Raw genomic sequence first — 26,410 nt, 5'->3', positions numbered from 1 at the left:
TTTCGTCCTCACTTGGCCTAATTGATCTCTCATCTGTAACAAGACTAGTAACAGTTGGGAGCAGATTTATGGAACATTTAGTTTGTTCTCACAAAAAACTATGTGAGTCATCCCACCCCCTTTGTCCACCACACCCCAGTTGCCTCTCTGAAATATGTTTCCACTCTTGCATGAATAGGAAGGGAAATTAAGTATCCCAACCCAAGGGCTGTCTTTTCTTACCAAGGGATTGCAAACCATCTATTGCATCTATTCAAGGCAGCTTGAAGTGACTCTTTCCTGCTGGGACATAGCCTGCCTGACTTGACCAGTAACTTTTGCTATGGGTCAATAATAAAAAAGTGTCTTCTTTTTTCTTGATTAGAGTGAATTGGACGTACCGTTTAGAGTAAAGGCTGGTCAGATAGGTAAGTTCTTTACTCTGATTTTTAGGTAGTTCTGTGCATCCTCTGGGCTTGCACTTGAAAAATATATGGAGATTGAAGCTAGCCAACACTTAACAGCCATCCATTTGCCAAAACCAGCTTTGTAGACTTAGCTTCAATCAGGGATGCAAAATTTTTACTATTGTTGGTTTGTTTCTAGGCACAGACTAAGTACAAATCATGGAATAAGCAATAAGGTGCATTTGAATATTATTCTTACAGACAGAAGCTAGAGGCTGGTATAGTTGGTCTCTGCTTGCTGCTTATTTAATGTATTAGCAGAACAAATGAAACCTTAATAGAGGATATCTTGTTTTTAGATAAGCTTACTCTGAAGATTCCTTGGAAGAATTTATATGGTGAAGCAGTTGTTGCATCCCTAGAAGGCTTATATCTTCTTGTTGTCCCTGGGACAAGTAAGTTTCTTGGGGTAAATTTACATTACTCAGTGGACCTGTATTGGGTTGATATCCTGCCAAACTTTTTGTATAGGATATATTGCCAATAGAGCCTGTGCAAAGCAGAAAGCTTTCAACTGTTTTGAGCATAGAATGTCACAAAATTTCCCATTTTGAGAAGTCTTTGTTGTTTGAAAAAAAAGCTTGAAACAGCTGTTTTGTACTCAAAATAGAAAAGTGGGTGAAATTTCACGCTTGGAACTAATTTGAAATTAAACATTTTTTGACCTTGAGTTCCTGGTGTCTTTTGCAAAGTACCTAGGCAAAGTTAAATGTTAGTTGAAGTAAGCTGATGCGTATCTGAGTCTCTCATCACAATCCAGGACTTGCTAGGATTAAGTTCTGTGTGTACGTGGAACCTGGCTGCTGGGTGAATCTGCGTAGAATTACATTGTTTGTCTTTCTTTGTTGGTAATCTTACATAAAACATCCTTCCAGGCTATGGTTACTCCTATGTCATTGGTCTTAAGTGTGTGGTTTGGATGAAGAAGTCTGTAAGTAGAAGAATATCCAATAACAGTTGGAGGCTAAGAAACAAATCATACTGAGGTTCTGAGCTTGCCACAAAATGCAATTCTTAATTTTTGCTTTCTGAAGATTCTGATAATTATATTATAGGAATCATAATCACAGGAAAGGTGGGCTGCAGAAGTTGATGTGAAAAGATCAGGATGTTGGTCTGATGGAGATATTATATTAAGGATGCAGTATTCAATAAAATATGACTTCCTTATTGTTTTTTTCCTTGCAGGCATTAAATATGATGCAGAAAAAGAAGAAAAATACCTACAAGATAATAAGCAAAAAGAGTTGTCAAGAATTGAAGAAGCCTTACAAAAATCAGCAGAAAAAGGTAGATTATTTTTAAGAGATGAACATGACTGATGTGCTCAAAGCTACTTCAGAGAACCTAGTTAAGCAGAGTGGTCCTGGAAAATCCCCAAAGGCAAAATACCTTGTTAATTTTACAGAAGAGAGAAGGATGTGAAAATCTCATTTTCCATGCTCTAGAAATATCACTATACTGGGAATTTTATGCTTTCATTTTTGTCCTTTACATAGTTTTCAGATAGAAGCCTCTTGTCTTGCATAATTAAAAAACAAACGTGGCATAGGGGCTGTTCGACTAAAGCATGGAATCTCCCTGTAAAGTGAAGCTTTCAACAACAAACATGGTTGTGGGTTACAGTTTTGTTTCTTGAAATACGTAGGCGCTCACTTGTCTCAGTGTTCAAAAACATGTATTGGTTCAGCTTGAAGAGCTGCTTCTGTGCTTTTAAATGTCTGCTTTTTGATTGTGCTGTCATGTGGATGAAGGTGCTCCTTCAGATCTCATACACGGCCTGGAGAACGTGGTGCACAAGCCCGGTGGGTATGCGTGCTTAACAACTATAGCCAAGCAAGTGGTGGAGGGAGGCTGAATGGCTGGATTGCAGGTTAGCAGTCTACATCAGGGCTCTCCAGAGTTGGCCTCTTTAAGACTTGTGGACTTCAGCTCCCAGAATTCCCCAGCCAGCCATGGACTCTCAGTTTCTGATGACAAAATCTTTCTTTATGATGGACGTTTGGGACAAAGCAATGCTAGTAAAATATCTTCTCAACTCGGATTGAAATTGTTTAAGAATATTAATGTTTCACTTTGAAGTAGCTTTGAGAATTTGTTAGCTAGAAAATTAATCTTGACAACTAAAAAAAGTTACTCTATTTCAGTGGTGGCGAACCTATGGCATGGGTGCCAGAGGCGGCACTCAGAATCCTCTCTGTGGGCACGTGCACCGTCGCCCCAGTCCTAGGCCTTCAGCTGGGTTTTATAAAACCTTTTCGCTTTAGGCCTCCGCTGCCATTTGCAAAAAAAAAAAAAAAAGAATCAGTCAATTTCAACTTTTCGCGGGAAAAAAAAGATCTTGCAAAGTTGGAATTGATTGATTGAACTTTTTAGTCCCACCCAGTCTGCCGTTACTACCACAGCCATGCCCACCCAATGGGCCACGCCCACCCGGCACTCGACGATGCATAAGTGGGTTTTGGGTTGCAGTTTGGGCACTCGGTCTCTAAAAGGTTCGCCATCACTGCTCTATTTCATTTTATCTAGACATATGAAAAAGTAGAAACACCTATAAACATTGCAGTGAATTTTTTATTGCAGGGACTTGTGGAAATTTAATCTAACAGTTCTGATGAAAAATTATATTTTCCTTAGTTACCTTCTTAATTTTTCTTCCTTTATTTCTGTTGCTTGCTTTATAAGACTTTCCTAACTTTAATTTATCCTTTTTCTGTAAAATTGCTTACATTATGAAGGACGTAAGTCTAAAAAGACTAAAAAACATTTTAAGAAACCATTTAAAGCTCGTGAGCACTCAAAAGGTAGGTACAATGAGCAGAATTTGCTGAACATGTCTACCTGCTGCTTCTGTTTTTTGTAAATTGATTTTAATAATTCTGCAGTAATATTGTGTGACTTTATTTTTACCAGTATTGTTTTCGTAAGAAATGAAGGTAAAGAGAGACACAAAAGGAAAACTAAACAAAGCTGTTTCACGCTGTACATTGTGTTGAAAAGAGGGCTGCAGATTTGGAAAAAAATGTTCTCGTAGCACTGGGGAGAAAATGGTTTATTTAAAACACAATTCAGTTGTATGTTCTGTTTGATATTTTCCATGATGGCTATTTCTCAAAAAATATAAATAATCTATAATAAAATTTAGCCTCTCTTTGGAATTTGTTGTATGATTTAATAAATTAGGTTAAGATCTAAGACTTTGCTGTGTAGCAAAGAAGATGAAAAAAGCAGGAAAGGACAGACTGCACTGCTGAGCAGTGATGAAAAGTAAACAGATGATGTTTAATGTGATAAATTTAAGGAATGAGATGGAAACTAACTTACAAATTATTGTTTAGATAAACCAAAAGAACAGAAGAAAGATACTTTCTTGGAAAAGCTTGCGACCCAAGTCATCAAAAACGTACAAGTCAAGATTACTGGCATCCATGTCAAGTATGAAGATGACGTAAGTAGCCTGGACTCTGTGCAAAAGTGACCCAGAAGCAGCCTCACTGAGTTTATAGGAAGGGCTGGCTGCTTATCTAACGATCTGTAGAATTGTGTCCGTAAACAATGGCATAAATAAAAAGTAAATAAAAATATAAAATACATTGTTTCTGGAAAAGGTTGGCAACTTTCCTATACAAGATTTACAGAAGGTTGTTGGTGCTTCAAATATGTGAAAATAATGGAACTGTAAAACAATTTTGAATCCTATATTTTACTTGCCAACACCCATTTTGGATCTTATGCAGATTTTCTTTTTTACATATAACTAAACTGCAAATGCATTTATGCTAAGGTGCTTAATATTCCTTATGATGTGTTTTCTTCTGAACTTGTAGATCACAGATCCTAAGCGACCGATTTCTTTAGGAATGACTCTGGCAGAGCTCAGTTTGCAGGTAAGGGAAAGAGGGGCTTAAAAGTTCCTGGTGGCTGTGGACTAACCAAAGAATGACAGTTTATTTGAGGTTATATTTATTTTCACACTGGAAACCATTCTTAAACACAAATGCTATTTAATTAATGTACAACCCCCATTGCAGCATTATCAACAGTGGGAAATTTGTGGGGATGGTTCAAGAGACATTTCTAGCTGCGAGACTTTGACTAAATATATAAATTCCTTCCAGATGCGAAAAAAGCTTGACACTGAAAAGAAGTGTGAAAGCAAAAATACCATGTTAATTTCTTTTTTAATTTCCAGACCACAAATGAAAACTGGACTCCTTGTATTTTAAATGAGGCTGCGAAGATCATCTACAAGGTACAGCTGTCCTTGGGTTCAAGCACAGCAGCTTCTCTTTAGTAGTTCCTAGAGGTACCTGGAAAAGCGTATTCAGGAAGGATATGAATTTTAATAGCCCGGATGCTTAGTGATGCATAATGCTTAAGCCTGAAGGGTTGGACCCGCCGTGGCAGGGCCTTTGATCTCTTACCCTTTGAATAGTCGATTCTCTGTGCCTCTTTCTTCCCCCACTTCCCCAAAAGCTCACATACCGTTTTTTGAAAGCTGGCTTGTGCTTCGGTGTTTTAAAAGCATGTTTTCATGCTCCCTTGGGCAAGCAGAACAACTCCTTAATTGGCTGCCAGCCCAAGAAGTGCTTTTGGCAGCTTGTCTAGATCAAGGCAACATTCCCCTCAAACGAAATTGTTCTGGCTGGCTTTGTATCCACCTCGGTAAGTGTCTGTCCTTTGAAACGCTTCTCTAGATGCGTTGTTGCTGTTTGAGGGGTCCTTGGCATTCTCCGTTGCAGCCCCTAACCAATTGCATCTTTTCTTTCAGCTTTTAAGCCTTGATTCCCTCAGTGTCTACTGGAATGTGGATGGTGAAATGTATTACCGCTCTTCCCGGGAGCAAATCTTGGTAATTTAAATCTTATTGTACTTTATGTTTGTGAACAGGCTTCTTCCTGTCTTTTCACTGATAAGGTTGAAAGAGCAGTAATATAAAATGAGATTAGCCAGCAGCCAAGGACTTCCACTTCAGGGAATTTCCTTTGTATGATCTCATCCCCAAAACCCACGACTGGCCAGACTTAATGGGCAAGTGTAAGATGAAAAGCGGGAGTCTTCTTCCTGCCCGGTGCTTCTCAGGCTTGGCAACTTTAAGATGAGAGGACTTCAACTCCCAGAATGCCTCAGGTAGCATTGAACACTGTCCTAGATAGAGAGAGTATTTAATAAACATTAACCTCAAATTAGGCAACTTCGCAGTGGAATGTTGCCCCTCAAATATAACATCTAACTTTTTTCTGCATTGTTTTTTCTGATGAGGCAAGAGAGAAATGAGACATTCTGACATGTTTTCCTAATTTTTTAAAAAAAACCACCTGACCCAGCACTGTGTGGACATTTTGCAGCCAAAGAGCAGAAGTTGCGGGCTATGTGTGAAAGTCTAGTGAGGGGGATGTACAGTAGACGGGTACTCTGGAAGGAAAATGCTAGGAAAATAACTTCTAGGTTGAGTTATTTCTGTAGCATGACCTCTGCCTCATTTAAAAAGTGGCAAGGTCTTCACATTTGTCAGGTGAGCTTCATCCAGAGAGTGTTGTCCTACACATTTGTAATTGAAATACTTGAAAGGTTGTGGGTTTCTTGCCATGTACAGGAACGGTTGAAAAAAGGAGTCCCTTCAATGAACCAAGAGCTTCCTGACTATCAGTACAGTAAGTGGGAAGGACAGAAACTGAAGGCCTGGAGGCCCAGAATTCACCTCTGGTAATGGCGGACGGTCTATGGGTTGGAAGAGAGGGCAAACGTCAGTCTACCTGTGATGATGTAGCTGGGGCTTACACAAGGCACGTGTGGTTTCTGTAGGGACTCTCTGGGGCTTGCTATCAGGTAAAGAAAATGGGTGTGGGGTGGGTAAAAGTCTCGTGGCCATGGAGTTGTGCTGTGAAGAGGCATTTAGGCCAAGATGTCTAATATTCGGATAGGAATAGAAAAGAGGAGGAGAGGATATGATGAAATAAACAGGTCAGACAGAGTTCGTGTTACGGCTGTATCTTGTGCTTGCCCTTTTGGCACAGCATCCTGTATGAGCTCACCTCTATGAGTCGTGATTTATAACCTGAGGTTTTTGGTATAGCATGACAAGTATGCTATGCCAAAGCCATAGCATTATTAGCATGAACCCAACTAGTAATGAGTAGAGTAGCATTTTTTAATTCAGCAAATTTCAGCCATAGTTTTACTTCCATTTTTATAGAGACTAGTTTCTAATTTCTCTCTCTCTCTCTTTTCTGAAAGTATTTAAGCCTATATCAGCTTCTGCAAAACTCTACCTTAACCCTCATGCTGAAGAAGAACTGAAAACTCCCAAGATTGACTGGGCCATGGAAGTTCAGAGCATTGCCGTTGAACTCACCAAGCCTCAGGTAGGGGGGTGCGTGTCACCCACCCATGGAAGGCAGGTGACAACGTCCGTAAACCGTCCTGGATGAAGGGGTGTTCCAGGAACTCTGGGCTGTTTACAATTGTTAGAAACATTTGATGCATCTTCCTTAGTAATGCTCCAAGTTCTGTGACCCTCTGGTTAAGATTCCTCTTGGTTTTTTTTCTTCATTTAGTACCTTAGTATGATTGATCTCTTGGAATCCATTGATTACATGGTCCGAAATGTCCCATATAGAAAATATAGACCCGAAGTATCTCTGCACGGGAATGCCAAACAGTGGTGAGCTGGGGATATTTCTATGTTGCTTCTGACCTGGTTGCAAGAATCCTTCAGTGCAGCAAATGGCAGCAGCCTTTGGTGAATCCCAAAGGAGAGGGGCGGAAAAGTCCTCTTAATCAAGTGGCATTTTGCAAAGTATTTTAAAATATTGAAGGAAGAATTGTTTTGTCTGCTTCGGCCACATAAATTAAGGGAAGATTTTGCAGAGGAACAATTGAGAGTCTGAACTCCTTCAGTTGAGGAAAGGCTAGGCTTGGAAATTCTTGCCTGCAAATATCCTGCCTGGCCCAGGCCTTGGTTCCTCTTAGTTCAGATTGTTTCTTGTTTATTTCCCAGGGTGAAATAATGTGATTATTTCTTACAGGTGGACTTATGCAGGAAATTGCATTCTTGACCTTCACATCAAGCGATACACACAGATGTGGTCGTGGAATAATATAAAGAGGCACAGGCAGTTTCTGAAAAGTTACAAAAACGTTTACAAAATTAAACTGACACAAACCAAATTGTCAGAGGACAATCAGAAACAACTCCAGGTAATTGACCCAAGGCTGGAGGGGCCAGCACCTGCAGACCAGAGCCGTAGCCGGAGGAGGGTGGGAGGAAGGTCAGGTAAGCCGTCCTGGAACTCCATTTCTGCACTTGCTCCACAGGACTTAGAGAAGGCGCTCGATGTTTTCAACATTGTTTTAGCACGGCAACAAGCACAAACCGAGGTAGGTTTTTCCCCCCCCGTGTTCCTTTTATGAGGATTTTAAAATAGTCAAAGGTTCCACAATTTTAAATACGAAGTGAGCATTACGTACCTGCTTTAGAACTAGCTGCGCTGACCATCAATAGAAATACTTCCAGGGCGGGTTAGATTGTCAGCAAAACATTAGAAGCGTTTCTAAAAACAGCACATTGAGAAGCTGCTTAAAATATACTAACATAACTTTGTGCCCTTTGCAAACGATTTAATTTGAATGAATCTTGCCATTTTATTTCTTGAGTATTGATCATAAACTAGCTATTAGCATGCATACCCGACATGTGCAAAATGGCAGGTTTTGGTTATTTTTTAATACAGTTTTAGTATTTGGGGAATTGTTTAGTTTGCGTAAAGAATACATTTTTTTCTGTTTGCTGAAGTTGAGGCTGGTGAAAGTGCAGAATCTCTAATCCTTTGCCTGCATCTAAATTCTCTGATTTATAGGTTGTGAGGTCAGGACAAAAACTCTCCAAGAAATCTGCAAATGGGGAGAAGAAAAGTGGCTGGTTTTCTGGCTTTTGGGGGAGGAAGGAATCCAAGAAGAAAGACGATGAAGAAGACGAGTCAGTCCCTGAAAGTAAGTCTGAGTCTGTCCAGCAGCCCTGAGACTCCCCAGCAGCTGGTGGCAAAGGGGCGAGCATTAAACCAGGATGCCGGTCGTGGAGTGAAGCTACCAGACTGAACGGAAGCAGCCGAAGGGAAGGCCAATGAAGCCCGGTGCCAGCTCGGCCTCAAGCCTTCTTGAGGGGCAGGGTGCCAGCCCTTCCTCCAAGGTAACGCCTTCCACCCTTTCTGCAGCTATCAATGACCTCATGACCCATGAAGAGAAGGCAAAGCTGTTCACCGCCATCGGATACAGCGACAGTTCCCACAACCTGGCTTTACCCAGAAAGGTAATGGCGCCTTTTGATTAAAACGAGCATCGCAGAAGATGATGAGTGTCTCCATTTCTTGTGGGTGAAACACACAGGTGGACTGCAATTCACGTTTCCCACGTTTCCTGCGGTTGGGAAGGGGAGGGGACCCCCCAGGTATTGTGTCTGCCTGGCATTTATGATAAAAACACGCCACTCATCAGTACGACTAACGCTTTGCAGTGCTTTTGTTTCCTCTTTAGTATGTGGCCCACGTGGCGTCCCTGAAACTCTTAAGCACGTCCTTTACTATTAAAGAAGACAGGAATGTCCCGGACACTCTTAAAATTCAGATCATCGATTTAAGCACTACAATCTCGCAGAGGCCAGGCGCACAAGCAGTGAAGTAAGTGTCGGTTCCGATGTCCTTGCGTGCATTGTATGAATCTGTGCTGCTTGGTTTATTGACAGGGTGATTTCCTTGGCATCACTTAAGGCAGAGACCCCTGCAACAGCTTGGCAGAACAAAGCTGGATTCTCCCCGTGGGCACTTCTTAGTCTAAAGTCTGGGTCCTTTTCCTATTCCTGCATCAGTTGGGCTGTCAGCCTTTTCATTTGTTTTTCATTAATTGTACAGACATTTTCTCCTCCTTAAGGCAGAGCCCCAAATGATGGCTTCCTTATAGTTTGGGGAGGAAAAACCCTTGCCTATTGACAATTTGCAGGATAGAGGCAAAGCTTGAACACTGGTACGTGACGGGCTTGAGGCAACGGAACGTTGTGCCTTCTTTGGTGGCCTCCATTGGGGACGCTGCGTCGTCCCTGCTTGAAATAAAATTTGAGACCAACCCAGAGGACAGCATGGCTGATCAGAGCCTCTTCGTTCAGTCGCAGCCCGTAGAAATCATCTACGACGCGGTGAGTGAAATCAGCATGAAATGCTTCTCAATTCTCAACATTTGATCTTCTTCCTTTCCTGTGTCTGTATTTGCAGTTCCTTAAGAAAAAAAATAAAAAGATACAGTTAACAACTCTCTTTTTCAGAGAACAATCAACGCGCTGGTGGAATTCTTCCAAACAAACCGAGGCATGGACCTCCAACGCTTAACCACCGCGACCTTGTCGAAGCTGGAAGAAATTAAAGAGAGGACAGCCACAGGTCGGTTTTAGAAACATCAGGTCAACTCCAGATGATTAAATAGCCATTTTTGACCCTGTGGGCAAACATACAGGCAGGTGCAGAGGGGTTTCCCATGGCTCCTGGGGGTAGTGATGTATTTTAAGCAGAATTATGTTCCATTCGGGGAAGGGGAAGCTGACCGTCCCAGCTCCGTTCTGTTTCCTGTTTTAGGGCTTATGCATATCATTGAAACGCGAAAAGTCCTTGACCTCAGGATTAACCTGAAGCCTTCCTATCTTCTGATCCCACAAACTGGCTTCCACCATGAAAAGTCAAACTTACTTATTTTGGACCTAGGTACTTTCCAGGTATGTCTTGATGACCTTTCTTGAAGACTGAAGACAGATATTAATAAATTAAAGCTAGACGGAAGAGAGGAATGTAGTCCTCTTAGGTGTAATGTAGTCCCATCGAGTGCAATGGGCTAGTTGTCTTTATGGATACATTTGTGAAAACTATGTGACGGTTGCATTTTAAGCAACAGAGAAACTTATCATTCAACAGCTGAAGAGCATCAGCCAAAGTCACCATCAGACCTCAAGCAGTTCCTTGGAAGAGATCATGGACAAGGCGTATGACAAATTTGATGTAGAAATCAAGAATGTACAACTCTTGTTTGGCAGATCAGGTAGGATGCCTCTAAACCCAAAACATTTTGACTACATATCAAGTGGAAAGCAATTGGCACAAATAGTACAGTATTAACTATATAAATTTATTTGAAATTCAAATTTATTTTCTGGAGTTTGGCAGGTGTGCATACTGAATTTTCATTTTTCTGTGATATTGCTAGAACCTATTAGACTTTTATGCATCAATGTTATTTATTATCATGCTAGAATTACCAAAATATTAGCAATTCTTTAATTGTATTTTAGGGGAAGATTGGAAAAAGGCCCGGTCTGAGCCCGCATCGTTGCTGCACATACTGCGTCCCATGGATATGTGTGTCCAAGTTGCCAAATCAATGGTAGAGAAGGATGTCAGAATGGCAAAGTAATGTAGCAATTTTTAAAAGCTGTAAATATGGCTGTGGGATCATGTTGCCTAAAGGTGTGGGGCAGGGTGCATTTTTGTGGCTAGGGAGCTGGCCTTTTATTCAATGGGTTTGTTGCTGCGATAGGCCTCCTAAAATGTTATTAGAGTGAGAGTGGGAATTCATGGCCTGTTTTTCATTTTGAGTTATTTTTAATCGTACTCTTTGGCACACCAAAGCTTCTGATCGATGCCATGAAACTCTTGCAAATTAAATTTATTTATCCAAAGCTTCTCAGGACAAAGTAGCCGGCCGGTCTCCCGGCCAGTCTTTTAAAAAGCTTTCCAAATATACCTTAGCATTTCTTGGATGTTTCTCAGAGACATTACTTTAGGCCCAATTGAAAGAAAGCTGTGAGCTGACGGTTCATTTCATATCCTTGTAGCCAGAGATCACAGTGTGTTTGTTTGTAAAAACAAGACATTAATTACATTTCCTTTGACGGTGCCTCGTATGTAGTGCATGCCAATTTCACATCCCTGCTGGGGTTTGGTCTGTGTGTAGGACTGTGTGTGCTTTCCCTTCTAGATCAAGAGTGTAGCAGAGTTATTGGCAACCTAGTTTCGTTTCTTCTATATTTTTTATATCCTTAGGTTTAAAGTGTCTGGAGAGCTTCCTTTGGTTCACCTGAGAATTTCTGATCAGAAGATCAAAGGGGTTTTTGAGCTTATTGACAGCATTCCCCTCCCACAGAAATCTGATGTTTCAGTTTCAAGTGCCAAGGTATCAAACTCATTGTACATTTGGGGAAAGCACAGTCAGTAATTAGCATAATTATTGGCATTTCCGAGACACAGAAAGGTCAAAAGTGTATTAAATACCAGCGAAGCAGTCATGCCAACTTGGCATTGTTGTGGGAACATTCCAACCCGAAGTGTTGTATGTAGAATAACATGAAAATATAATCCGGTGGTTTCTTACTGTCTTGCATTCTTTTGCAGGCTCCTGCCATTCCTGTGGTTCCTGATGGAAGGAAAGACTTCCTTGGTGCCACATTATTTCTGAAAGAATTAGAATCAGGTAAAAAAAAAAAAAAGAAAGGACATCCAAAATTATCACAAATCCAAGGCAATTGCTGCCTTTGGCTATTTTAGAAGGCATATTTGTGGCTTAGACAACTTTGTGTTAAAACCTTTAAATAGGACATTTAAAAAAAATCAAGTTATGGTAAATGGAAATCCCCCCCCTTGCAAATGACTATACTAACCCAATTTTATTTAATCATTAATTAATTAGTCTACTCCAAAGTGAATATTTTGATGCCCACAGAATGTCCTAATAGCGCTTTCTTTGTTCCTTAGAATCTGAGGATGAATATTTTGATCCCGATGAGTATCCCCAACAACGAGAGAAAGTGGTTTCCCCCCCAAAAAAGAAGCTAAAGAATGAGACCACAACTATTCAGGAAGAGCTGACAGACTTGCAATTAAAGTTTGAAATTAAGGAGGCAAGTGTGGGTTTATGGATTTTTTTCTGCATCACTTAGCGACCAAAGTTTGATTCCCACTTGTGATCATAAGTTGAGGACTGCCTGTATCTGAACATGCCCAGATTTCAAAATTTAACAAGCGTCTCTTATTTAGGTGATTTTGGAACTGACCAAGCAGCTGCAGAGAGAAGAAACAATACTCGTATTTAATGTGCAGCAGCTTGGGATGCAAGCCACCGCTAAAACATACAACCTGATAGCTGTGTCTTACTTGAGAAAGATTAGCCTGAATTATTATGAAATTCAAGGTAATTTGCTTAATAAATTAAGCAGTTACAAAAATGTGAGAAAGAAATAATGTTTTTATTTGTGTCCTTGATAGAAAAAACTTTCTACCCAAAAAGTCTTAATCTAAAAAAAAACCAAAGCAAAAGCTTTTATGGATTTTGTTTAAAAGTGCCAATTGTAGAAAAGGCTTAGTTTAAAAAAATACGTGGGTTTTACATAACCTGTCATTTCTTAGAAGTCATGTATTTTTGTAGGTAAACGGCAGCAAGTTTATTTGATTAGTTCATCGGATGTCTCCGGATTAGACCTTTTGAAAGTAGAATATATCAAGGTAAAGGCTTTTTTTTAAAAAAAATTACCGAATAATGCATACTGAACTGCATGAGCAAATAATTGCTTTTGTACAATATGAAAACTCTTTCAATTTTTAGTCACATATTGATTATGTTTTCCCTCAGGCCGATAAAAATGGTCCAAAATTTCAGACAGTTTTTGACAATACCGAACAAAGAATGGAGGTAAGAAAAATTTTAAGGAAACTCATCCTAACCTTAATTGTAAATAATGCTGGGTTTGCTCCTAAGAAAGACTCCTTAACTCCCTGCCAAGAGAGTGGGTTGAGTAGAAAAAACTAAGCAGGTTTTTGAGCAGGGCCTGACTTTTTATCAAGTCTTGCTTGTGTTGCTGCTCTTGACTGTGTCCAGGCAGGTGTCCCTTCTCATTGGACCTCCTTCATTTTGAAATAGCCTGCTGTGTCCTTAGCCTACCAGGTCAGAGGGAGAAGGGGCCTAGAGTTGTTTTTAGCCATTGTGAGCTGTAAGATGACATTTGAAAGGAAGTCCAAGAATAAAGAACCCAGTCTGCTTCAAAGCGGGATGCGCTTACTCTTAAGAAAATGGTTGCTTCTCTTGGGGACGTTGGACTGAGGCCCATTTATGAAATGCTCAGGAAGACCGGGCTGCAGGGGTGCCCTCTTCCCCCCCCCCCGAACCAACGACGTAATCCGCGGGCATTAAGAAAGCGATTCTGGTGGACTGGTGGGTGAATGGGGAGATCTTGCTATTGAAGAGGTGCCTTTGCCTCCCACTCTCCCAAACCCCATAGGTGACCTTCTCCTCCCTCCAAGTGGTGCTGCACACCCAGGCTCTACTTTCGGCCCTGGGGTACCTCATGGCTGTGGTCCCAGCAAGGGACAAGCAGCCGCCAGCCCCGCAGAGACAGGAAGAGGCCCAGAGGAGAGAGTCTGCTGGGAAGGAAGGTAATGGGCGGTCATATTTGGATGCCATTTTCTCCCCATTCAGGACAGGTCAACCTCTTGTTGATTTGTTAAAAAATCTCTCTTTACAGTGGCAAAACCGAGCAAAGACAAGGATGTATTTAACTTCAGATTCTTTGCCAAGATGGAGGCCTTCTGTTTGAATGTTTGCGATGAGAAGAACAATATTGCTGAAATAAAAATCCAGGGTAATGAGAAAATGCTTGTTTTATTCAATTCTTCCAAGCTCTCAAGCTTGAATGATTGAAATATATTCCAGCCATTGGAGGACCTTGTCTTCATTCAATTCTGATTTCTTAATTCTCACCTTGTATAGCAGAATGTCAGTTAAATAGATGCATTTCTGGTGGTTTGAAATGAAGTGGAGGGGAAACACAGTTGGACGCAGATATGGGCACTTTGGGTGGCCCACAAAGACAGGGCAGATTGAGATTGGTGCCTCGGCTTTTGTCCCAATGTGTTCAATGGCCCAGATCTTAGAAATATTTCTAAAGCAGCTTCAAAATCTGATTTTGGAATTTGAATAATACAGTGAAGGTTTTTCTATTTAGTTAGGGCTCTGTGATTTCATTTGTATGGTTCTTAGCAACCATACTTTAAAATAATTAACAATTTTTTCCCTTTCAGGCCTCGACTCCTTCCTTTTTCTGCAGTCCAGTCAAACTATTCTCTTTGCCCGGCTGAAAGATGTAGTTGTTATTGATGTTGACTCGAGGACAATTCATAAAAAGGTACATTTTCTAATTTGATTGCAACTTTTAGCTACCAGAATGGTTCTCCTATATTCTCTGCCAAGAGAAGCTCCACGTGTGCACCCAGGAAGTCTCTTTTCCAAGGGTTTTGAAAGAAACTGCCTGCGCAAACGCATTTGTGAGTCGATTTGTGTATTCTCATGAGTTTTCGGGCTGCAGTCTTGAGAACCAGCGAGTGCTCCATTCGTTTGGATTTTCGAGTGTTGAAAACACATGTTTTGGATGCCCATCTAGAAATTACCCATCCAGCAAATGATACTTTTGCTTGCCCGCTTTTTAGGCCGTTTCCATAGTCGGCGATGAAGTCTTCAGTTTCAACCTGGCCTTATATCCAGACGCAACTGAGGGAGAAGCTTACACAGATATGTCCAAAGTGGATGGAACCGTGGCTCTGAAAGTGGGCTGCATTCAGATCATATATCTACACAAATTCCTCATGTCACTCCTGGTAAGACTACCAACTGGGAGTTGTTCTGTTTTTCATGTGTTTTTCATGTGGCATGGAAGGAAGTCTTTGTATTGGTATGCAAAAAACAGTCTCTCTCTCTCTCTCTCTCTCTCTCTCTCTCTCTCTCTCTCTCTCTCTCTCTCTCTCTCTCTCCCTCCCTCCCTCTCCCTCTCTCCCTCCCTCTCTCCCTCTCTCCCTCTCTCTCTCTCTCTCTCTCTCTCTGTTTCATATGATTAACAGGAAGCTCAAAAACACGTCATGTAACAGTCTGCTGCTCACTTGCCCCATTCCTGACCTGCGAAACTCTTGTTTTGTCACAGAATTTCCTCAGCAACTTCCAAATGGCCACGGAGGCCTTGAGTGCTGCTACGGTGCAGGCTGCCGAGAAGGCTGCCACCAGCATGAGAGACTTCGCTCAGAGGAGTTTTCGCCTCTCCATGGACATCAACCTGAAGGCGCCCGTCATTGTCATCCCGCAGTCTTCCGTCTCTTGCAATGCTGTGGTCTTCGATCTGGGGCTGATTAAAATACAAAACCAGTTCAGCCTGGTGCCGGCAGAGGGTTGCTCACTGCCTCCCATCATGGATAAAATGGAGGTACACCTGACCCAGCTGAAGCTGTCCAGGTACGTCCGGTTCCTCTTTACGCGTGAAGCCCAGCGTTATTTGAGGAGGGTTCCGTCACATTGCCCCACAATGATTATGTGTAACTTCCTCTAGGACAGTCTTGCAGCGAGGGGGTTCGCAGCCTGACATTCAAATTCTGCACCCAATTAATCTGAACCTTTTGGTCAACCGCAACCTGGCCGGGATGTGGTATCACAAAATACCTTTGGTGGAAGTCCGAGGTTACCTTGACACCATCAACGTAAGTTAATTTCCCTTCCCTCGTGCGGCTGGTCCATTTCTGCCAGAGTCCCCATTGAGGAGAGACCAAAGTTAGCAAGAAAGACATTTCTCCATTTGAAAGGGAAGGAATGGGTTAGTCTGAATAAACATAACCTCCCCTTGAAATGCCCCTGTTTTTAGATTATCCTGAGTCAGGAGGATTTAAACATTCTGCTTAAAGTTATGACTGAAAACCTGGCTGAAGCAGACAAAACCGACTCTGGGGTAGAACCAGCAGCGTCGACGGAAGGTAGGAAATCTTTGTTTGGGTCCCTGTTCCCAGGTTTTGTAGCTGGAGCGTTTTTCCTGCAGGGAGCTTCTCCTCGCTGTGACTAGGAGGGGGCTAATCTGCCCTGCTCTGCTGTGGACAGACTGATGGCAGGCCGATGGCAGCCGATTGAAAGGTGTTCTGCACAGGAGGGGCTCATGATCCAGGCTCACAGCTCACGACTTAAACTCCTAAAGAAGCATTGTTTTTGCATAAGATGTAAGCATGCCTTCTTTAAATGGAAGTCTCTTGTTTTGGAATTAGCAGGCAAGATAAAAGAAATGGTGCAGTCAACTGGAACCCCGAAATCCAGCATTTTGGAAGAAGCCCTGAAGGAAGATAGGACCAGCCTGCTGCTGAACTTTGAAATCAACAAGGTAGGGCAGTTTGTGAATCTCTATCTCTATTCAGCTGCATTTACCCATGGATCCTCCCTTATTTATTTATTTATTTATTTATTTATTTAAAATAATGCTTATTAGCTTGGCAGTGGAACATTCAACTTCTGAATCGGCCTGCAGAAGCAAATTAAGCCTAGTTCAGACCCAAGGGATCCTGGGTATCCCATTTCTGGAATAAGTGCTGGCAAGAACAGCCTTATTTGTTCTCCTTCCTCCGGCTCCTTTCTGGCTTCACCCAGACCAGAAGAGCCGGTTATTGTTATTGGTTCCGTCGGCTGATTCCCAGTGGACTTTCAGTATTTCTCTGGAGGGCCTCTCCCTGCCAGTCTAGGTGATGCCCACAGCTGAACTTGTCAAAGCTTGTGTTTTGCCCTCCTATGGGCAGGAAGGGTGAAAAAGGATGGGGGAGTAGGTTAGCCCCCCCCACTTGCCTTGGGTGGGGGGTCTCAGGAGTTCTGAATCAGGCCCAACTGGATGGTGCCTCCATCAGGGCGAGTCAAGGTCATAACTTGCTCTGTTCTGATTAAAGGCTCTGTTGATTCCAGAATTTTTGCTTGTTTCTTCCTACAACAACCCCTTCTCCTTGAAGATGGCTTGGCAAAATGGCAACTGGAATATGAATGGCTGGTGTATTTTTATGTGTCTGTGCTGTCTTTAATATACATTATTTCCCTCGTTTCAGGTTTTGGTAACATTAACGAAACAAGTGGAAATGCACAGCTTTCCTTTATACAGGCTCACAGTACTAAAACTTGGAAGTGAAGGTAGAATTAGAATGCACGATATGACTCTTACAGCATATCTGAAGAAAGTCCAGATGAATTGCCTTGAATTCAATGGTAAGTCATATTTAATGAAGGATTTCACAAATGAATGTAAATCAGATTACACACAGGATTTTATAAGACAATGTTAAGCTGCAGATCATGTTTTTCTAAATATTTCAATAAAAATGACATTAGAGAATATCTATGACTAGAACTGTGAGAGACTGTTATTCTTGGTTAGTTTTGACTAAAAAGATTTTCGCAAAAGAGAAAAACTAAAATTGAGAAATGGTATAACTTGGTGAAATAATGATTATTGGAATGTAAATGTTTAACAGTAAAAAACCCAGATTCGCCTCCTTGGGCAGGGGGACCTCATCAAGCTTACGAAGCATCTGTTTATATTTCGGGTAATTTCCAAGTCTCCGAAATTCTACCGATTATTCTTTTGAGGAACATTGCATTGATGAAGAAATTACCATATTTGCTGTATTAATCAACTTTTCCTTGCTTTGGCTTACAATGGTTTAAGTATGAATTGTATTCTTTCTACAGATTCCAAAGGAGATCCATTAAATATTATTAGTTCTTCAGATGAATCTGGCAAGCATCTTCTAAAGATGGAATATGTTAAGGTTAAGCACTTTTTTAAAACTAAAAATTACCGCGGGGTATTTTGAGTGGATGCTTAAAGCAAAAATGGGAGTGTATTTTATGCAGAGAATCAAAGTGAAATAATGCAAATTAATGTATGTTACAAAAAGCCTAATTGAATCTTAGTTGCTAGAGGTTTCTGCTAAAAGGTTGGATTGTGTTGGTCTCTCTCTTTTGACCTGTCAGTTTTATAGAGAGGGGGACCCGTATCTTATTCCTTCCTTTCCCCTTTTTGTTTCTTGCTCTCTGGTCTTGGGAATCGAACAGTGTCCAGCTTGGGCTCTTCTGTGGCATTTCTGGGGTGACATGGCATGGGGCTTACTGTACTGAGATAGCAGTTGGCAGAAATAGTTGAACCCAGGGCTGCCTGCAGGATATAGTAAAAAAACGACAAGGAGGGGGCGCAATGGTGAGATTGGACCAAGAGGAGCCTTGATTGCAATGCTGGGTCTGGCCCTTGAGTTTTTCAGCCACACATCCCTGCCTGAACTTAACCGTTGGCTTGAACGTGCGTGTGTCTTTGGTACTGCTTCACCATTTGCCGCAAAGTGAAATTTTGATTCCCATTTAGGCTGATGTTGATGGTCCTCACTTTGAAACTGTTTACAACAGAACAAAGCAGTTGTTGAATGTGAGTATTAAGACTCCTTGCTTTGCTAGCTACCAAGGGTAGGGGGCTCTTGGTGTCCTTTTGAGAACAAATATTAGTTTCACTGAAAGATTCTAGATTCTAATTGGATTTTTAAGCAAAATAACTTCCACTTATCCTGCATAGGACGAAGGACCTTTTTAAATGATAGAAATCTGCTTTCAGGTGAGATGGCAGAGACCCCCCCAATTTATTTCCTTTTTTTGTGTCAGGTATCCTTTTCTTCATTGGACTTACTTTTGCACACCGAAGCCTTGCTTTCAATCATGAATTTTTTCACATCTGCCTCAAGCGTTCTCACGCCAGTTGAGAAGGGGGCTGAGGTAGAGCAACCATCAGAAGACCCCAAAACAGCTGTTGCAAAATCAGGTATCGGAGGGTCTCTCTCTCTCTCTCTCTCCCTCTCCCTCCCTCCCTCCCTCCCTCCCTCCCTCTCTAATACTGATGAATCCTGGCAATCCCTTGATGAGCCAATTAAATCCATTATTTTGAGAAGTATTTTGAATTTCCAAGTTTCTTTGCGTGGGTTTGAAGCAGCAGGAGTGGGGGGCAGAAAGGAAGAAAAACCTGGAGTCAGGAAACCAAGGAGCAGGCCGCAAAGGGTCTGTGTGTTCACTGCTACAAGACCAGGAAGGAGGAAGAGGAAGAGAGAGGGGGACAGCTGGGGAGGAAGGCTCACCAGGCTGACCAATCTCTTCTGGTTCTTTTCAGCTGCTGCCCCTGCAGCCAGCCCTGCGGATGTGTTTGACTTGAAGCTCACGGCCAAACTGAATGCCTTTAACATTTTGGTCTGTGACCAGAAAGCTAATATTGCAGATATCCGAATTCAAGGTAAGCACATTTGAAATAATGCACAGGAATTAAAAAAAAATCCCCTCCTCTCCTTCCCAGTTACTTAACCCTGCTATTGCTGTAGGATGGAATTCTTCTCGTTCAATCCTTGGGTCAAATATGTTTCCTATAGCAGCAAAAGAGGAAAGCCAGTAATGGATTAAGTGTAAATTCCCTAAGAAAAATTCCAGTGTCTGAACTTCAATCAAAAATTGAAGACACCCCCTTTTATTTTGTCCTCCTTTCTCCCCAGGCATGGAGGCCTGTGTGTTTACAACAACGAAGCACACTGAAATTTTTGCCCGGCTTCGGGATTTCATAATAACCAACGTTGATCCGGAAACGGTTCATAAAAAGGTGAGGATGGAATTGGCACTGTGGACACGAGCCTCATGAACCAGTTTGGAAGAGTTAGGAACAGAAGAGACGGTCAGAGGAAAAATAGCACATCTGAGAGTAGAATTACACACTCTGGCCTGTTCACGCTTTGCCTTTTCTTCTTGAGATGGAGAAACCAAATTGAAGGGTGTGGGGGAAACCTGGTGAAGCTGGAAACTTCTGAGGGGCAGAGGCTGAAATTAATGGATGTGCCTGTTTTAGGTCATGGTCCTATACCCTCTTGCTAAGGGGCAGGGTAGACCAGACCATGATGGATGATATCAAAGAGAGATAATCATGGTAAATATGACCTTTGCAGACAGTCTCAATAGTGGGAGATGAAGTCTTCCGGTTCACGATGTCCCTTTATTCTGATGCCACCGAAGGAGATGCTTATATGGACATGTCCAAGGTTGATGGCAAAATGTCTCTGAAAGTGGGCTGCATTCAGATCGTCTATGTGCATAAATTCTTCATGACACTTCTGGTAAGAGAGCTGCTTCTTTCTGTAAACTTAATCCGTCTTCCTCAACCTTGACAGCTTTTAAGATGTGTGGACTTCAATTCCAAAACTTCTATTCATCTCCCAGATTTGGAAGATAAAGTGAATTCTGGGAGTTGAAGTCCACACGTCTTAAAGTTGCTAAAGTTGAGAAATACTGGCTTACGTTATAGTTTTCAAATGTGTAGGCTCGAAATCCTAGTCTTATCACAAATGACAGAAAAGAATAAAATTGGTCCTGGCGGTGCAGAGCTTGGTCATTACTTCTAATTCTTCTTCCTTTACATTGTGGTACTTAGGAATGAGACTGTTAGCTGAAAAATTCACACAATAATACTTGTTTTAAGTTTTTTTTAAAAAAAATTACTGGCTATAAACTCACCTGTGGGATCCATTTGCACCTTCCTTCCTTCCTTCCTTGAACCCCTCTGACCTCCTCCCAGCGCTGCTGCTTAATTAGGCCTGCATTCTGTCCTTGCTTAGCACTTCCTCAGCCACTTCCAAACGGCCCAGGAGGCGCTGAGCGCTGCCACGGTTCAAGCTGCAGAAAAGGCCGCCTCCAGCATGAAGGATTTCGCTCAAAAGAGCTTTCGCCTCTCGATGGACATCAACCTGAAAGCTCCAGTCATCCTGATCCCTCAATCCTCCGTGTCCAACAATGTGTTGATAGCCGATCTTGGCTTAATCAGAGTTTGGAACGAATTCACCCTGGTCTCTGAGGAGAAGACGACTCCTCCCCCTGTGATTGACAAGATGGATATCCAACTCACCCAGTTAAAGATCTCCAGGTATACCTGTTGTGAACCTCTTTCTCCTTGAGGTCAACAGAGAGATGGCTGCCTATTGCAGGTTTTTCTTGCCTGTTGCTGTGGGGTTTCTCCTGGCAGTGGGAACACTTTTCTGCAGCAGAGAAGCCATTCCTTGAAGGCTTGACAAGAGACCCTGCCTGGCTCTGAAGCATGGCTGGTGGCTTTACCCGACTCCCTTCACCTTTGGTTATGAATGCAAGCATAACCCAGAGCAAGTTACAGTTCTAAGCAAACCATCTTGCTTTTCTTTCCCCATCAAACACAGGGAGGAGTTCTGAAGGGCTTAGTCAGGATAGGCCCCCGTATTGAGCTAAATTGTGTTGGGGCAGGGGATCCTGTTTAACTGGTGGCCATTGCAGCTTTAATCCAAACCCAGCAATGGGAATTGGGCATCTGTTGAAAATGCCTAACAAACCAAAACAGACTCCCCCAGTGAACCTCCTTGGAAAGGCCCCTGTGGTGGAGTTTGCCTTAGAGCAGGGGTTGTCCAAACCGTGGCAACTTTAAGACTTGTGGTCTTCAACTCCCAGAATTCCCCAGCCAGCATCCCAAGTAAGTGAACTTTAGGCCTTGAAGGGCTATTCCCAGTCACATCATGCACTGCCGGCAGGAAGGGCTGGTTTACTCAAAGGGCCACCTTGTGATTCTCCATCTGCTCCCCTTTAATTTGTAGGACCGAGGTGGGCAGCAGCCCTCAGCCGGACATTGAGATTTTGCAGCCGGTCAATCTACAGCTGTCAGTTCAGAGGAATTTAGCCTCAGATTGGTATCTGCAGATTCCGGGGATTGCCATCCAAGGAGACTTAAAGGCCATGCTGGTAAGGTCACAAAAAGTGGGAGAGCCATGATCTCTGGGGAGATAAGCTGTGGATTGTAATTATAACTCGGGTTATGATAGAGGTTACACTGATTTTGCCCTTGAAGGGGCTTTGATTTTCCAGTTAGGCTTATCTACACTTACAAGGTGAGGCTGTTTTACTCAAGATTTTTTTTTTCTTCTGTGTGGAAGCATTTCTGCCTGTTTTGAACACATGCAAGTGTATAAAGCATGAGCAGGTGATAAAGGGAAAACCATCAATTTCTGCCTTTTTTGGTGATACTGCAGTGATTCCACAGCTGTATTTGCTGCTAGATATTAGCTAATTCATGCAGATGCATCACGGTGACAGGCAGGTATTTCTTATCTAAACTGGCTGTGAAATGCATTTTTTTTCCTGGAGTCTGCAATCTGGCATTCTGAGTTTTAATAAAATGTTGTGGGAAGATCTGGTGCCAGCTTGAGATTGATCTTTACTATTTGCATCGGGTTGAAAAAAATCCCAAAATGGGTAGTATTGCTGGAGGAAAGCCGTTTAATAATAGATTCTTCTCTTTGCAGATCTCACTCAGTCAGGATGACTTGATTTTGCTCATGAGCATTTTGCTAGAGAATCTCAGTGAAGCTGCCGCAGACCCCAAAGTTACGCACTCAACCTTGCCAGACGCTCAGAAATTTAAAAAGCACAAAGCTGTGGCTGTGGCTGGCCTTGATGAAGGTACATCTTTCCCCAAAGTTGAGCATTTAATTCAGATAGTTGCAAAACGCATCATTTGACTGTTACAATATCAGGACAAAAGGGAAGCACGGAAGAAAACAAGTTTGGGGTATTAGCTAGAAACCTGGGGACTTCGGACCTGAAAGTGGCTGGGTGACTTTGGGCCAGTCACCCTGTCTCAACCAGACCACCTCACAGGGTTGTTGTTATGAATAAGAGAGGATAACGTTAGATATGTACACCACCTTGAATTCAGCAAAAAATAAAGGTGGGGTAAAAAGAAATGGCATATGATTTTATGCTGGTCTTTGGATGTGAAATAAGATCAAAGAGGGTTGGCATTGAGTTGAAGGTAATGCTCTCATAAGTATTAAACGAACATCAGTCCTCAGACAAGCAGCAGTCATGACTGCTGTTAAACACCTTTCCTGTTTCTCAATCATCCAGGAATCCCTGAGGTTTCTGCAGAGGAAGGACTTGGTGAAGCCCAGCTGAAGAAGAGTGTGGCCGTGATGTTTCATTTTAACTTTGAATCTCTCTCCATTGTTCTCTACAATGCTGACAAGAACCAGGTTGGTGACAATATTCTTGAAAGCCAGTTTTCCTGGGACCCCTAGGGATGGCATTAAAAAAAATCACAGGCCAACTAGATCAGTGTGGTCCAAAAAGGGGAGAGTTTGTTCCAAAACATGTGAAATTTTATTTTTGAGTTTGGTATCCATTTGTGTGTGCCTCTTCATACATGCATGCACTTGCGCGCGCGTGCGCGCACACACACACACACAGACACACACACACACACACACACACTGTTGATCAGGCCTCCAGCCTCCCTTGCTCCATTCCAATTCCTGCCACCCTCCCCCTCTTACTTCTGATATTTTGGGGGCTTTCTCCACTGACAACTTGGGCATTACGATGTCAAAGTCTTAAGACATTTTTTTTGAGAGAGATTTCTTCTATGTAAATTGAATTTGGTTATTTTAATACAAAAAGTCTTCCATCCGTGTTCTTTCTCTGTTCGGGTAGATAGCCCAAACTAAGAGAAGTGTCAAGTCTCTGAGCTGTCTCTTTATCTCGGCCATTTTTATATATTGTAGAAATCTCAGCTTTCGCTTCACAACAGCCAGTTATGTCTTGGAGAGCTCCGGCTGCATCTCATGAGATCATCAGGACAAATGTTTTCGGACGGCTCTATAGACGTCACGACTAAGATGGAAATGTGTACATTAGATGATCTTAGAGAAGGGATCGAGAAAGTAACTGCAAGGTCAGCTCTCTAGCAGTCATTTGAGAACGCCACATCTCTGCCCTGTCTGCCATTGGTGCTTTGCTTAACATGCATGGCCAGCCATTAAAAAAATCTACATAGGGTATGGAATTTGTTTGAAGGTCTGCTGAATCCGAGGCCTTGCAGATGGTGGCCTTCTCACTAGGAATTCTAAGGATCCTAACCTCAGGGTAATTGGAGGATGCAAAACTGGATTCATCTGTTCCAAATTCTTCCGTAAATTCAACCGTCTCCTCTCTGAATGCATTTCTGTTTTGCAGAATGCTAGCCAAAAAGGACGGGAAAGCTGATAGTGTCATGATTGACATCAACTACAAGCAAAATAAAAATGGGAGTGACATCGTAGCTGTCTTGGACCAGCTGTATTTGTGTGCCAGCATAGAGTTCTTGCTGACCGTGGCCGACTTCTTCATTCAGTCTGTGCCTGCAGCCAAACCAGTGGAAAGACCGGCCCAGTTCGCAGTGAAACTGGCTTCCCAGGGAAAGCCTAAGCCCGAGAAAGGTCAGCAAATGGAAGGAATTCCCCTTTGAAATTCTTACTCACTGGGCAGCTTTGTGCTCTTAAGGCCACTGGCTTTATTTTCAGTTTTGGCCTGGATGTGTTGCTCCCTGGTCAGAGCAGAGATACCAGAGCAGTGACTTAAGCACAGGATTGCTTTATTTTTATTAGCCATGGCAATGATGGTGTACGTTATTACTCTGTTGTGATAACCATTTAGTAAATACATAAACTAAATTTAAACTTTTGCAGCTGCAGCTGCGCGATCAAACATGTCAGTGGAAGCACACATCTTGGATCCAGAAATTGTGTTTGTGGCCAACTTGACCAAGGCCGATGCGCCCGCCTTGGCAGCCTCGTTCCAGGGCAACTTCATGCTGTCAGGGGGCTCTGGGGCACAGCAGCTGACCGCCCAGGTTCTGGACCTCAAGGTGCTGGCCTGCCCCTTCCTCCGGGGTACAGCAAAGAAGAATGTCACCACGGTGAGCCCCTTGCTGGGATCTACCCCTTTGCTGCGGACTTTTTTCCTGCAAATAGGAAGGGGGCATTGACCCCAATATCTTGCTGGTGTTCTTTTAGGTGGTGCAACCATGTTGTTTAGCTGTGGAAGCCACGATGGATCCTTCTGGAGTGCAAAGGATAGATGTGAACATGGACACATTGATTGTGAAAGTTAGTACAAATTGCATTCGCTCGCCCTGAAGTTTAGGTGTATTTCTAGAAAAATCTGTGGCTGAGTTGAGATCTGCAATGCATAGAGTAGAAAATCCAGTATTCCAGGTAGGATTCCTGCAATACACACCCAGTCCTTGGTGACAATGTAGCTTCTGAATCTCACCATTGCTCTGAATTTATACCCCTATGTAAATAGCAGCTCTTCAATGGAGGCTGTTAAGCGGAATGCCCTTGATTTAATTCAGACTTTGACTGTGGAGGCAGGATCCTGTGGCTGGGGAATTGTGGGAGTTGAAGTCCACACCTCTGAAAGTTCTCAAGTTTGAAAAACACTGGTCTACAATTAGTTCATATAATGAAAGTGCATCGCTCAGCTCTAGTTTCCTTTTTTTATTTTTAAGGTGTCACCAATAATTCTCAACACTGTAATGACTATCCTGGCTGCTATGAAGCGACAGGCCAAGGAGGAAGAATCTGCAGGGACCCTTTGTAATCCTGTAGATCTCTGGAGCATCAAATCCGTTGACGAGTGCCAGAGTTGGTTCCTAGGCGTTGACATGGCCACAGAAGCCACAGAAGCCCTGCTAGCCAGCGAGCAGAGTGAAAGAAAGGAACATTTTGAGGTGGAGGTGAAATCGGTTCAGGTCACCCTGGAATGTGGCTTGGGACATCGTACTGTCCCTTTACTGTTAGCAGAATCTGCATTTTCTGGAACCGTGAAAAATTGGTCTTCTCTCATGTCAGCCAGAGCTGATGTGACACTGGAGGTACGTAAACAGGGTCGATGATCCCTTTATATTTGGGCCTTGAACTTGTAATGGGTTTCCATGATGACTCTTGAGTTTGGTTTTGTTAGTCAGGAAGAGAAAGATCTCTGTACTTCAGCTTTGTGTTCCATCCTGCATTCCAGGTGCAATATTACAACGAAACCCATGCTCTCTGGGAACCTCTGATAGAACAAGTGGATAGGGAAGGACATCGCTGGAACTTAAAGTTGGAAGTAAGCAATGATTTAATGTTCCTTTTTAGCCATTTGTTTTCTGTGCGTGATAAATTTACGCAATTCTGGGTAATTTACTTGGATTTAGGAAATACTGATTTAAGAATTAGGAATTTCTAAAGTAAGAATTTACTTCCCTT

General features: G+C 42.4%; 1 protein-coding gene across 1 annotated transcript in view; it reads left to right on the top strand.

Annotated features, from left to right (window-relative positions):
- The window catches only part of VPS13C (vacuolar protein sorting 13 homolog C), a 49,408-nt gene that overhangs the window by 3,480 nt on the left and 19,518 nt on the right, over nt 1–26,410 (top strand). The window contains exons 3-55 of the mRNA XM_029283146.1: nt 365–407; nt 746–841; nt 1,635–1,736; nt 2,201–2,251; nt 3,185–3,250; nt 3,785–3,894; nt 4,274–4,333; nt 4,639–4,698; nt 5,218–5,298; nt 6,043–6,100; nt 6,684–6,811; nt 7,004–7,110; nt 7,475–7,646; nt 7,764–7,826; nt 8,306–8,438; nt 8,660–8,754; nt 8,979–9,121; nt 9,441–9,633; nt 9,760–9,874; nt 10,067–10,203; nt 10,400–10,523; nt 10,774–10,891; nt 11,525–11,654; nt 11,873–11,951; nt 12,233–12,378; nt 12,515–12,668; nt 12,903–12,979; nt 13,107–13,166; nt 13,753–13,906; nt 13,996–14,112; nt 14,552–14,655; nt 14,957–15,124; nt 15,445–15,749; nt 15,844–15,991; nt 16,153–16,248; nt 16,525–16,656; nt 17,363–17,519; nt 18,003–18,082; nt 18,673–18,732; nt 18,963–19,119; nt 19,462–19,581; nt 19,835–19,938; nt 20,279–20,446; nt 20,945–21,249; nt 21,944–22,088; nt 22,649–22,822; nt 23,276–23,377; nt 23,906–24,075; nt 24,357–24,598; nt 24,848–25,077; nt 25,175–25,267; nt 25,672–26,037; nt 26,181–26,270. Of these exons, the coding sequence (XP_029138979.1) occupies nt 365–407; nt 746–841; nt 1,635–1,736; nt 2,201–2,251; nt 3,185–3,250; nt 3,785–3,894; nt 4,274–4,333; nt 4,639–4,698; nt 5,218–5,298; nt 6,043–6,100; nt 6,684–6,811; nt 7,004–7,110; nt 7,475–7,646; nt 7,764–7,826; nt 8,306–8,438; nt 8,660–8,754; nt 8,979–9,121; nt 9,441–9,633; nt 9,760–9,874; nt 10,067–10,203; nt 10,400–10,523; nt 10,774–10,891; nt 11,525–11,654; nt 11,873–11,951; nt 12,233–12,378; nt 12,515–12,668; nt 12,903–12,979; nt 13,107–13,166; nt 13,753–13,906; nt 13,996–14,112; nt 14,552–14,655; nt 14,957–15,124; nt 15,445–15,749; nt 15,844–15,991; nt 16,153–16,248; nt 16,525–16,656; nt 17,363–17,519; nt 18,003–18,082; nt 18,673–18,732; nt 18,963–19,119; nt 19,462–19,581; nt 19,835–19,938; nt 20,279–20,446; nt 20,945–21,249; nt 21,944–22,088; nt 22,649–22,822; nt 23,276–23,377; nt 23,906–24,075; nt 24,357–24,598; nt 24,848–25,077; nt 25,175–25,267; nt 25,672–26,037; nt 26,181–26,270 (6,888 nt within the window). The remainder of the gene's footprint in view (nt 1–364; nt 408–745; nt 842–1,634; nt 1,737–2,200; nt 2,252–3,184; nt 3,251–3,784; nt 3,895–4,273; nt 4,334–4,638; nt 4,699–5,217; nt 5,299–6,042; nt 6,101–6,683; nt 6,812–7,003; nt 7,111–7,474; nt 7,647–7,763; nt 7,827–8,305; nt 8,439–8,659; nt 8,755–8,978; nt 9,122–9,440; nt 9,634–9,759; nt 9,875–10,066; nt 10,204–10,399; nt 10,524–10,773; nt 10,892–11,524; nt 11,655–11,872; nt 11,952–12,232; nt 12,379–12,514; nt 12,669–12,902; nt 12,980–13,106; nt 13,167–13,752; nt 13,907–13,995; nt 14,113–14,551; nt 14,656–14,956; nt 15,125–15,444; nt 15,750–15,843; nt 15,992–16,152; nt 16,249–16,524; nt 16,657–17,362; nt 17,520–18,002; nt 18,083–18,672; nt 18,733–18,962; nt 19,120–19,461; nt 19,582–19,834; nt 19,939–20,278; nt 20,447–20,944; nt 21,250–21,943; nt 22,089–22,648; nt 22,823–23,275; nt 23,378–23,905; nt 24,076–24,356; nt 24,599–24,847; nt 25,078–25,174; nt 25,268–25,671; nt 26,038–26,180; nt 26,271–26,410) is intronic.

The sequence above is a fragment of the Protobothrops mucrosquamatus genome, unplaced genomic scaffold (genome assembly GCF_001527695.2).
Source record: "Protobothrops mucrosquamatus isolate PMUCROS unplaced genomic scaffold, P.Mucros_1.0 scaffold27, whole genome shotgun sequence".
Taxonomy (NCBI): Eukaryota; Metazoa; Chordata; class Lepidosauria; order Squamata; family Viperidae; genus Protobothrops; species Protobothrops mucrosquamatus.
The sequence above is the reverse complement of the archived record's forward strand: the minus strand, read 5'-3'. Positions and strand labels throughout refer to the sequence as shown.